Genomic DNA, 13,280 nt, shown 5'->3' on the forward strand with positions numbered 1-13,280 from the left:
CGCCCCCCCCCCCCGAACCGTTTTCGGGGGACGCTGATTGCTGCTATGGAAGTGCTGGGGTTCGATCTGGTCCCCAAGACTGCCTGCAGGCACTGCTAGTAAGATGGCGTCTGTGACGTCATCTTACTGACACTGCTAATACCCTGCAATACATAAGTATTGCAGAATATTACCATGAACGAGCAATCACATGATTGCTTGTTCATGTCCCATGGTGGAAACAATGAAAAAGTAAAAAAAATGTTATTCAATAAAAAATAAAGTAATAAATCAATAAAAATGCCCTTAAGCCCCATAACATATAAAGAGACATATAACCCAAAGAAAAGTCTAAATCATAACGAAAACCCCACATATATAGTATCAGCGCGTCCGAAATAACCCGTAGAATAAAAGTAAATCATTATTGAACCCGTACGATGAACGCTGTTAAAAAAAACTATTGAAAACCCACCAAAAATTATAATTTTTATCTATTCAATCTTACAAAAAATGATCAAAAAAACATATGTACTCCAGAATGATACTGGTGCAAAGTACAACATGTCCTGCAAAAAACAAGCCATCAACCAGCTCCGTAGCCAAAAAAGGAAAAATGTTATGCCACTTGGAAAACAGCAATGCAAAAATGATAGATTTTTCCCCACATTACGGTTTTATTTGACAAATTTAGTAAAATCTAAGAAAATATATTCAAGTCTGGTATCCCCGTAATCGTATAGACCCATAGAATAAAGATAACATGATTGTTAGGCTAAACAGTGAACAAGAAAAAAAAAGGTCAAAAATCTAGCACAGAATTGATGCTTTTCTACTCCTGCCCTCAAAAACGAGTTCCTAAATTTTCAACAATAGGTGATACCAACCCAAATATAGCAATACTGGAAAAAGCATCTCATCCCGCAAAAAAAATGCCATCACATGGCCCCAATAACGAAAAAGCAAAAATTCTGGCAGCTGCAGGGCGCTCCTACCCTTCTGCGCCCCTGTGTGCACCCATAAAACAAGTCACGGCCACATGTGAGGGGTCTCTGTACTCGGGAGAAATTGCAGAACAAATTGTAAGATGGGTTTTCTATTTTTATCTTTTGGAAATGTGTAAATTTTAGGACTAAATGAACGTATAACCTGCACAATTTGACCATTCTAAATTTCACCTCCATTTTGATTCAATTAATATGAAGATCTCAAGGAGTTAACAATCTTCCTAAAAGCTGTTTCTGATAGTTTGAGGGGTGCAGATTTGAAAATGGATTGATTACATAGGGGGTTTTGATGGTAAATATGTAAAATTTCATTCAAAACAGTATTTATCCGCAAAAGAGTAAATTCTGAAAATACGGAAAATCGCTATTCGATTTGTAAGCCGCGCGACATCAAAATAAATTATCCAGACATTTCAAAAATGGTGAAAATATAAAGTAGACATATGGGAAATGTTACATAAACATAGAGAAAGGTGACGGCACTCACCGGTTCCAAAAGCATGAAAAGCGTCCTTTATTGGTGGGGAAGCATGCAGGGGGCTAAACAGACAGGTTCCGGCAATGGGGCCGTTTCACGGACTGTGGCGCTTTCTCAAGCCGATGGCGTCATCGCTAAAATACACGTGACCGCAGGTGGGCGTAGTCAAACCTAATGGGCGTGACCATACCTAGTGGGCATGGCCATACCTAATAACAACAATAGTTCAGTGATGCACATGAATATCCTTATATAAACACACAAGGAGACAAAGTATATGTGACAACCAGGTGATAATTAAAACTATTCAGGTAAGTGGGAGGATGATAGATCGTCAGGCCCGGCATGGAGATCCTTCCAAAACCCGGATTGGAGGTTCAATCCCACTGCTGAAGTTAAAAACAAGAAGACACTACAGCTGCGACGATCTAATCGTCGATCCACGCTAAATGGCCCTTATGTACAGCAAACTATTAATACCACCCTAGAATTTGAAGAGGGTAAGGGGCGCAGGGTGCTATAAGGGGCGCAGGGTGCTATATGGTAAGGGGCGCAGGTCACGGAATACTGTATGAGCATATGCTCCAAGTTATAGTAAAATGGTGGCTTGGAATTAAGTGGCCAAGGTAGCCTGACCAGTATGACAGAAGAAAAAGGAAGAGATAGTAAATATCACAAGAATACATTGAGCTTGTTGCGTTGCATAGATTTCCTTGATGTACGGGTTACAGAGTCTGAGGGTAGGCTCGGTACCACGGCATTCCGTAAGCCTACAGCCACCAACTCCCTGCTGCATTTTGGTAGTTTCCACCCGGAGCATACTAAGACCAGCCTACCTTACAGTCAGTTCCTCCGGCTTAGACGAATTAACAGCGACGAAAGCAGATTTCAAATCCAAGCAGAGGAGTTGAAGCTACTAGTAGCGACTAGTAGCCTCATGTCCGGCTACTCCACGCCCCAGTAGCCGCATAAAAAAATTAGCATATACATGTAATAAAGTTTTGTAAAAGACACCCGGGGCTTGAAGATTAGCCCAAAAGAGGGCTATCCTCCCGTCCCATCCATCCACCTACCACCCCTTCTACCTTTATAGGTAGAATCGGGGTGGTAGGTTCCCTTTAAGCTGTAAAATTGCTGCGTCCTTAAGGGGTTAAAAAACACTAAGTTAAAATATTTAAAAACAACACACCAGACCCCTTCATCCCAGCACCAACCACCCAGTTACAGCTGCTGCAACTCCCCTTCTGGTGTTGTCATATGATGTGCTATTTAAGGCCACTGCTGAGGTCAGACAGAAGTCCACACTAAGAGCATAGAGATTACTGCTGAGACCTCTGATCAACTGCAATACCTCTGATCGACCTACCTTACAGTCGAAACCTCTGATCGACTGTAAGGTAGTATTCATTAATATTCAGCATGTCTGCAGGGACATAGGTCAGGGATCTACCTGTTAAGGGCCACCGTTCAGGACGTTCCGCTGAACTTGTGGCATATACAGTAGTTTGGGATGCACTGCCTTGACTGATAGCAAACCTAGTTACATCTGACTCTGCTGGGAAACCATGAAGAATTGACCTCTGAATGCATCCACTGACAGATTGTTATTGTACTGATACAGAAAGCTGTTGACACAACTATGATAAAGAAGAAAAGGGGAACAGTAGATGTTTTGTTCCCTCACAGTGTGGGCAGATCATGTGTTAGGGAGCTGCTAGTCATCACATCCACAATGTTTGAGCATGGAGTGCTGTGCAGTTAAATTTTTTTTCAACCAACGGCATATCAAACAGTCTAACCCATATACCTTTATTGGGATGATGGGTACAATTTTACCTATAAACATGGTAAGTTTGTTTGTATTTCTGTGGGAGCTTGTATCTCAAAGTCCCTGACTCCTTTACATTTAATGGCAAGAATAGTGCAGCATGCACAGAAGTTTTGATGCAAGGAGAACTATAAGTTTTACACTGTCAGAAAATGATACTTAGTGTGCCTCCTGCTACGACTCCCCCCGCCGTGTGCTTGCATTCCCGTCTCCTAGGGCGCGCTGGCTTCTCTAGATTTAAAGGGCCAGCGCACTGTTAATTGGCGCTGGCCATTTTTAGGAAATATATATAAGCCTCTGGATTTTAGAAAAAAAAGGCTTTAAAAACTATGCAAATGTGTCGGAGGGGCACCAGGCTCAATTAACACCTATGCAGCCCAGAACCCCTCAGGCTCATTTGCATAGTTTTAAAAACATGTTTTGCCCAAAAAAAAAAAAAAAAAAACAAAGCCAGTTACAGCTGCTGCAACTCCCCTTCTGGTGTTGTCATATGATGTGCTATTTAAGGCCACTGCTGAGGTCAGACAGGAGTCCACACTAAGAGCATAGAGATTACTGCTGAGACCTCTGATCAACTGCAATACCTCTGATCGACCTACCTTACAGTCGAAACCTCTGATCGACTGTAAAGTAGTATTCATTAATATTCAGCATGTCTGCAGGGACATAGGTCAGGGATCTACCTGTGTAAGGGCCACCGTTCAGGACGTTCCGCTGAACTTGTGGCATATACAGTAGTTTGGGATGCACTGCCTTGACTGATAGCAAACCTAGTTACATCTGACTCTGCTGGGAAACCATGAAGAATTGACCTCTGAATGCATCCACTGACAGATTGTTATTGTACTGATACAGAAAGCTGTTGACACAACTATGATAAAGAAGAAAAGGGGAACAGTAGATGTTTTGTTCCCTCACAGTGTGGGCAGATCATGTGTTAGGGAGCTGCTAGTCATCACATCCACAATGTTTGAGCATGGAGTGCTGTGCAGTTAAATTTTTTTTCAACCAACGGCATATCAAACAGTCTAACCCATATACCTTTATTGGGATGATGGGTACAATTTTACCTATAAACATGGTAAGTTTGTTTGTATTTCTGTGGGAGCTTGTATCTCAAAGTCCCTGACTCCTTTACATTTAATGGCAAGAATAGTGCAGCATGCACAGAAGTTTTGATGCAAGGAGAACTATAAGTTTTACACTGTCAGAAAATGATACTAAGTGTGCCTCCTGCTATGACTCCCCCCGCCGTGTGCTTGCATTCCCGTCTCCTAGGGCGCGCTGGCTTCTCTAGATTTAAAGGGCCAGCGCACTGTTAATTGGCGCTGGCCATTTTTAGGAAATATATATAAGCCTCTGGATTTTAGAAAAAAAAGGCTTTAAAAACTATGCAAATGTGTCGGAGGGGCACCAGGCTCAATTAACACCTATGCAGCCCAGAACCCCTCAGGCTCATTTGCATAGTTTTAATAACATGTTTTGCCAAAAAAAAACAAAAAAAAACAAAGGCATAAGAAGGTAAAAAAAGAGCAGATCCTGCCAGATGGGGCACACACCAGTATGTCGGTGTGGTTGGTTTACAATGCTTGATCCCTGTGGTAGATCTCCATTAATACTGTTGTCTATACATATATTTCAATATACACACATTATATTGGTGTAGTTTAGTAATCATGCTGATATTTTATTAAAAAATAAAACATAAGAAACACAGGTACAAAAAATCAGAAATAAAATACACACAAAAATTATTAAAGAACACCTTTACTATGCAAATTATATAAATATATTAAAAAACACATCAAAAACATATGGAAATAGACTTTATTAAACAAATTATACTTATGGCTGTTTTTCATATTCATCTTTGGGTTTTTAGACATATTTAAAGCTAAACAATATTAATTTCACCTTCTCACCAACCTCTACTTCTCCCTTTACTATATTCATTTCTATTAAAGGCGGCCTGTAATGAGGATTTATCCCCAAAAAACTGCCACAAACCTGTTATCCAGGACAGCAACAGGATCACAATAATGTCCGTGAAGGAGATTGATCACTTGTGTGAAATAGATCTTTGATACAAAGACTGAATACAAATGACCACTACAGAGTCAGGGGGTGGGATGTCCCGGGTGGGATGTCGCAGGTGGGAACCCCCACCTAGTTTTAAGAAAATCTAGCAGCAAAATCCATTGTGATAAATCCAAGACACTTATGAGTAAGTGTCCCTAGTTTATCATGCTTGATTTTGATCCTAGATTTCTTTTATTTGATGTAGTCCAGGTACACCATCACAAGTCTAGCGAGCATCTGCTGAAGGTGGCTTGTGATGTGAAGCCAGTGTTTAGGTCATTTCTCTGCAGCTTTTAAAGTTCTTTTCCAATGTAAGACTGGATCTCCCATCCATGACATCACTGCTATGCTACCTCACCTCATGCCTCAATCTCCCCTCCCATATAGATTGTAAGCCCTCACAGGCAGGGTTCTCCGTCCAATGCTCCAGTTCAATGTAGTTAATATTTTGTATTTGCATTTGTTCTGGTCTTAATGCAATGTCACCAAACCCCACATTGGAACTAATTGTACTCTACAAACAGTAATAAAAATCCTATAGCTCTCCCAGCCAACAAGTTGGTGACAGCTGGTTGGTCTAAATCCTCATGATAATTTTCTTATTTTAAAGGAAACCTATTTTGTTTTCTGCAACATTCACAAAACAGCAAAATACAGAGTGTAGATGTGGTTTCCTGTGATCAAAGTGCAGTGTATTTTCGGAACCCAGATGCTGGATAGAAAGCTTACACGGGTATGTCACATGATTAAACCACTGTGCAAAGCAGTTACTGAAGTCTATAACTGGAAGGAAAAACATAAAATAGGTTGAAAGTGGTACACAAGAGTTCCCCATCATTTCTGTAGGCAATGAATGGAGCAGCATGGTTTTCCATTGTGGACTCAGGACCCCCATGCAAGGGATCAGTACAACAAGGTGGGCTCCAGCAACTATGTACTTATCTCTTGTGGATAGATTTTAAAGGTTTTCATGGCATTAAACTTTGATTTTCTTGAGAAAGTAACATCTAGTAGAGCTTCAACTGCTCTATTTATATCCAGTGTTCATAATATCACCTCATACAGAAAAGACAAAGTCAGACCAACATGATTTAGAAAGCATTGATATAAAACACTAACTTTAAATGCAGACAACTTATCCATTGTTCCTTTCATGCTAAGTGAGACACAAATGTCTTTATATTGTAAATAGAGCAAAACAAATCTTAGGAAACTGTACATATACTGTAACTTTTTATCAAGTTTTTATTACAAAATATTTTTTAAAATAATTTTTAATACTGTCCTAGAGCAGTCACAATAGGCTAACATGTCCTGGTTTCAGGTGCTAGCAAGCCTACTTTGTGGTATAGCCTGGAACAAAGTGAGTATTTTATTATCCTAAGAGGAAATTAACTCCCCTCAAATTCAACTGACAAAAATATAGATCTTCACCTCTAGCATGGCTGCCCGGAGGAAAGCTTTTAAAATCAGAAAATAAATACCTGTAATTTGTAAAAAAAAAATGGGGAACAACAAACTCTTTTAGAGCTTTAAAAGGAACATGTCATCAGTATCACACATATTCACCTAATTTAACCTGATTTTATTATTAACATTCCTACTTCTACTCAGACTAAAAGTATATAAAGGTATACCTAGCTCCCTGACAGCAAACTGGATCAAGTCAGGTCTGTGTCTTCATCATCATTATCTCCTCTCTTATATCTCTTCCTTCCTCTTGCCCTTCTGCAGACATGACTGCTGACTGCTGAGTGATTTGATGGGAGCATGCAGTCAACTTATAGCTGCATGAGGGAGGAAAGTAATGGGAGAAAGCTCACAAAGCAGAGAGGAAATAATGATGATGACGACAAAGGGACAGCAGCCTTGCAGCAGGGCCCCAATGACTCACTTTTAAAAATGAGTGGAACCAGTAATGTTAATTATAATAGCAGATTGGGAATTAGTATTAAAATGGCCATGAGAACCACCTGTCATTTAGTGAAAATGTGTAATACTGATGACAGTTCCATATAAACCAAGTACAATGAAACAATTGTTAAATTACATGGTATTTTCTTTACTATTTCAGAAAATGACAATGAGGTCTGTGCTACTAAGAAAATAGTTAAAACAGTTATCTGACTTGACAGTCAGAAGAATCACAGTTAAGGTATAAAGTGCAAAAAATAACACATAAATAACATAAAACGCCCATCTCCATACTACGTTGTCCTGAATCCTGGCACAAACACATTAATAAATATGGGCCATTGAGTGAGCACTATAAGAAGCAAGTAAGGTTACATTCATACCACTTTTTTGCCCTCCATTGTAAGCATAGTTCCGGCAGATGTGTACTTACAATGGAGGGCACAGACCTATCTTACTGTATGCACATACATGGCGTATACATGCTGAGTGTATACAAAAGACACAAGGTGCATGTAGCCTGAGTAGTTCTTTCAGAAATATAATATTGAAAATATATAAAATACTTTCAGTGGAATAAAGGCTACTTTTACATATTGACATTTCATTCGTGATCCCTAAGGATCCCTAAGGACTTTGCCATTGAACATTAGGTGCATAATAAAGCAGTGTCTTACAGACTATTGCTTGTAGATTGCTTGTAAATGCCTGAGCTAATAAATTTCACAGCTAACAATTAGTAAGACATAAGGAAATTGATCGATCATAAGATGATAAGATGTGAAAACAATGAGTCCTCTTTCATCTTTGCCCGAGCCTGTGAAGCCTTATGCAGTATATTGAAAGACATCCATGTAGCCCAGTTTCACACATTGTGCATTGGAGATTGCCAATCAGTGATGAGATACAGTCATTTCTAAAATATTAGCAAAGCATTGAAAGTGGTTGGAGGTGTCACATTAATATCAGTAACTGAATAGTCAATACCAGAAGCCAGACACACTCAATCACTTTAGCAGAGTTTTTAGATTCTAGAATTTTATACTGTAACACTGTATGTTCTGTCTCCATTTCCATTGCCATACATTTGTATTCCCCAGGGGATGTGACTTTGTTGATGATCAGCTTACAGATGTCATCACTGGGATCACATTTTTCCATTTCTGTATCACCATTTTTCCAGAAGTAACTGGCATGCTTTGACATTGTTGGACATGTCAAGAAATATTGGGTTGCATGCATGTCTTTATGAGTAGATGAGTCACGAAAACTTTTTAGAAACATTATTGATGACTCTAAGGAAAAAAGAAGACTGTGTTTAAATAACAATTACATTTTCTGACAAATATTTAAAATAGTAAACATACTTTTTTAGTCTTAATCCATATCATAATTTAAACAGTTCAAGAAAGTCACACGTCCATTAAGTTCAACCAAGGAAGGGAAGGGATTGGATGAGGAAAGGATTAAGCAAGGATTTTAGAGGGAAAGTTGCTAATATAGATAGTGACCGTTTAATTTAAGAAAAGTGGCAGAGCTTAGACTGTGCCATCACTGGCTGGGAGGTGGTTTGCTGTAGGAGACATCTGTCTGCAGATAGAGACAATGATATGCCTATTCTGCTCAGCTATTCTTCAGCTGAATCTTGGAAGCAGCAAGAAGTGATGTACTATGGCTTTAACACTTTTTGCAGCTTTAAAAAAAAGCCTTTTTGGTTCACCAAAGCATTTTAGCAACTTTATTATGTATGCAACACCCTAACCTCAAACTTTACACCTGTGTATCTCAAAGGAGTAGATATGTTTAAACCACAAACAATTTATGGTTATTTATATTTTTTATATATACAGATACTCACCCTTTTCATATTCACATGTAGCATTCTGTTCCAGATTCTGCTGGATCATGGATCTAGTAAAAAAAAGAATATACTGTATAGAGAATTGATTTTATTTTTAATTGTGAAAAACAACACATAAAGGAGTGTCAATGAAAGACTGCTTTATAACCCCTATAGACACTATAATGGATGCTCCACTAAACCTAGTAGCTGTTAAATAGTTAAGAGATACCTCGGTAGACTAAACAGACTATGTCACTACAATGGACTGCTGATTCATTTCCTTGCCTGACCTAATCACTGTGTGGGTGAAATATGTGGGCTTCTGCATAAAAAATGTGTGTAGTAGAGTTAACTGTTTGACAAACCTGCTATGCTTTAGGACCGATTCACATTTTCCTCCAATCCACCCACAGAAGGGGTCCCTTGACTGAATACAGTATGTGCAGCTGACATTGTAGGCAGCACAGTCATCCAGCGGTAGTCTGGCAATTTCACGAGTGGTCCCCATATACAGGATGTGCTACAGAAAAGACAAAGATGTGAGCAACTGAACAGGCATTTCACTAACCAGATTCTGACATTAATGTATCATATTCCACTTGAATAAATGAGTCATTGATCAGTGACACTTTAGTTCAGTGAGACTATATTTTCTTTGACAAAAAAACAGACAAAAGGAGCATAGTAAAATACAGAAATGGGTGGTGACTTTTCATTGTGAGACTTCTACTTAACTGATATAAATTAGTCACTAAAGGAGTGGGTCACAAATCACAAATAGTCATATCTTACTGTGTACTGAGGTCAATATGGTACGTCTGGTTTAGGTAATAAAATAAAGCACCTACTTGGACCGAGTCATTATACTATGTATTATATACTCATCACACCGATACCTATTTCCATTCCATGTGAAGTGTGCACAGCGTCAGATTCATGATATGTGGCGCCCATTCTTCATGAATCTGCCATTCCCCGCACCGCCCCAACGGAGTGCACAAACTTTTTTGGTGCACCTTTAACATGGGGCATGCGACACACTTATGTCAGACTTTGCATGTTAAATGTGGCACACGGTCCGACTGTGCTCTAAAAGACCCTTTTCAGTGGTGAAATTTGTATCGCGTGAAAAATAGCGCAGCCGTGACAAAGGGTTGCGTGTGATACATATGTGGCACAGACACTTCTTAAATACATGTGCAAGCAGTTTGTACATGAAAGAAAGTGCAAAGTCCAACAGAAAACTGGCGCACAGCCTTTGGTAAATGTGTCCCAGTGTCAATAGAGACTTCAGAACCTCTGTCAACCAATCAATGTCCCACCAAAGGGGCTTACATAGTATAGGCCTAGAAGACCATGCCAGAGGATTGGCTTAGTTGTTTGTCACATTTACACTAGGCAGTGGTGCTCTGGAATACTAAAACTCATAAGCATGCATGGATCTTTGTTTGTCTTTTGTACATTACTGGTGACCATTTTAATATTGATGAAAGTGAAAACTTCATGACAGTAAGTGATAGATTTCCCCCTTCGTATGATTTACATTACATCATTTATTGTACTACTCACTGTGTTTGGATCCAGATCCATAAACAGTAGCTTTCCGTTTTGTTTGAAGGGCATGATTTTAAGTGCATTAAAAGCACCATCTTCCAGCTCCACAACCTTGTGTACAATCCCATTATCTTGGACAGTAAGAAAGAGTATGTTACTGCACATCGCTTTAATCTACACAGTACTTGTACACAACAAACAGCATGTTATATGAAAGGGTAAACTGTTGCATTAAGCCAGTGATTGCCTACCTCTAGAATTCTTGCCCAGAACTACAATATGGTTCGGATATGTTTAGTGCTTTCTAAAAGACCTGATTATTTTCTTATTTTAATATAGGGTATAAATTACTTGACTAGAATACTAGACTCAAAGGAACTCCAACTTTTCTGGAAAACTATGAAGGTAACTATAATGGTTATCCCATAAACAAAGCATAGAGTATATTGTGGTATAGGTGGGGTTCAAGCATTGGGACTATCACGAACACATAAGAACCTGTTTCTTCCGCTATATCTGTTTTTTTATGGCACCGCTTCAAATGGCACTTGGTGGATCCAGTGGTGGCTCCAGTGTTTTGCACTGAGAGGGGTATTTGCTTCACCCGTATATGTTTGGGCAGAATTGTGTCATTCAGGTGTTCTCTTGCCAACAACAACACTTGGAGCTCCTCAATTATAAGGGCTCTTCTACACCCCTAATTTCATTTATTAGGACAGTTGAAGCTACAAAAACACCCCAAAACCCTAATGTTTCCTATGATTGCCCTAATTGTCAATTCATGCATGCATGGAAGACTTTACACTTTTATGGTACCTGTAGCAAGTAAGAGGACCCTGTAGATCATATCATTCAATCCAGTTATCTCATCCACCACTATTTTACTGTAGTGCTCTTGGTTATGGAAAACAGTCTTCTTACTTGATGGCCACAACCATTCGTTTAGTTCTGGATTTTTGGATGCCTCGTCTGAAGTTTCCTCTGGTGTGTAGCTACTTAAGCACTGAGTTTAGAGAATAAAATTAAAAAATGAACAAAGAAACAAAGAAATTAAAGCTAGCTTGTTTAGTATGGACAGAACAGTGACAGACATTCGCAGGACAGTAGCATAAATAATTACTTAACATAATGAAATGCATTTATCTAGGAGAATAATTTATGGGAGTTGTTTTTGGATTGAGTCTGAAGTACCTGATTTTTTTTTATAAAACTTTATCCAAAAGGATCCAACTTTTACATTTCTGAATGCCTAAGATGCTGATACCTCACTGTAACATTTATTTCTTTTGGTACAGAACTTATTTATAAGAAATTACCGTCCCAGGACGAATTGCTAGCTTGGTATTAGAAGAGCCCCATAAGCTTGAAGTGTTGAAAAGAAGTTCAATGTTCTCAACCTCATAGGAGCACACGGCACTGTGATTCCTAAAGCAACGTGAAAAGGACATATTAAAAAACAGTGGTACCACCTTTACAGGAGTACAGAGTCTTAAATACAATGAATACTCCACGGAGGATTCGGGATAAAGAATATGTAAATATCTTTTTCAGGATGGGAAAAGAAAAACTATGACACCAGTGCAATGAATGAATCACATACATTGTATTCTGGGGTAAGAATATGCAAATATTCTTTTCAGGATCATATCATATCATAAGGCTACTGGAAAGTTGGCATTGATATATAGGGAGCTGCCTTATTTATGGGAGCACGAGAGTAATAGTTTTCTATTTTTCATCTTAGAAATTTTATTTGCATGTCTTATTGCCTCCATTGGATCATGTCCATGACACATTACCATGAATTGCATTTTATCCACTGGAAGTAACTGTGAATAACAGCAATCAGAGATCTAAAAACTTTGGGAAGAAAGTGCCCCCCTGAAAATTAGAGAAGTAATGGAGATGATGGATGGATGCTTTGGGTCTTCATAATCGGGCTTTGTTACTTACATTGGAGTCTCATCTACCTATTGTCAGCAAAGGATTGTTGAATGATATGTATAATTTTGGAATATGGATGTCTTTTCCATACATATTTAATTGCCTGATGCCAAAGTTTTTTATTAGTGGTTCACGGAATTGTATTGGATTTCATGTACTTATCCTACATAATGCATTCTGGGCTGCTTTTTGCCTGTTGTGTCTTTATGTTTATGGGAAGTTTTTATCTATAATTGTCTCTTTGTCTTTTGTCCTTTTACATTTGTATGAAAAATAAAAAATGAAACTTTTCATTATACAAACAATAAAATGTATTTGCTAACCTTGACAACCTCTTTAGAAGTGTGTGTGTGTAGAGCTACATTCAAAAGTCTCACCATGAATTTTTGAAAAGTCCATAAATCACATTCCCAGTTTTCCCTTGTAGAAAGTAAATATCCTGAAGCTGTGGGTAATACTGCCCCGTTAGCTGGTTTCCACATATCATACGTGATTTCAGTGCTGTACTAAATTCATAACGAGTATTCGCTTTCTCTGATCCTTGTTCTTCCTGATGAAGCAAATTTGGGGAAAACTGTTGTAGTCATGGCTTTAACAATTGTGAAAGAAGAAATGAAACTTAATAAGCAAAAAACTACAGCATGATTGACTCAG

General features: G+C 38.7%; 1 protein-coding gene across 1 annotated transcript in view; it reads right to left on the minus strand.

Annotated features, from left to right (window-relative positions):
• Window positions 1–4,958: 4,958 nt before the first annotated feature.
• The window catches only part of SEMA7A (semaphorin 7A (JohnMiltonHagen blood group)), a 31,155-nt gene continuing 22,833 nt past the window's right edge, over window positions 4,959–13,280 (minus strand). Inside the window, exons 8-14 of the mRNA XM_072147856.1 lie at window positions 13,004–13,176; window positions 11,999–12,107; window positions 11,499–11,685; window positions 10,698–10,813; window positions 9,494–9,648; window positions 9,144–9,196; window positions 4,959–8,580 (exon numbers count right to left, since the gene is read on the minus strand). Of these exons, the coding sequence (XP_072003957.1) occupies window positions 8,240–8,580; window positions 9,144–9,196; window positions 9,494–9,648; window positions 10,698–10,813; window positions 11,499–11,685; window positions 11,999–12,107; window positions 13,004–13,176 (1,134 nt within the window). The 3' untranslated portion in view covers window positions 4,959–8,239. The remainder of the gene's footprint in view (window positions 8,581–9,143; window positions 9,197–9,493; window positions 9,649–10,697; window positions 10,814–11,498; window positions 11,686–11,998; window positions 12,108–13,003; window positions 13,177–13,280) is intronic.

The sequence above is a fragment of the Engystomops pustulosus genome, chromosome 4 (assembly GCF_040894005.1).
Source record: "Engystomops pustulosus chromosome 4, aEngPut4.maternal, whole genome shotgun sequence".
Lineage (NCBI taxonomy): Eukaryota > Metazoa > Chordata > Amphibia > Anura > Leptodactylidae > Engystomops > Engystomops pustulosus.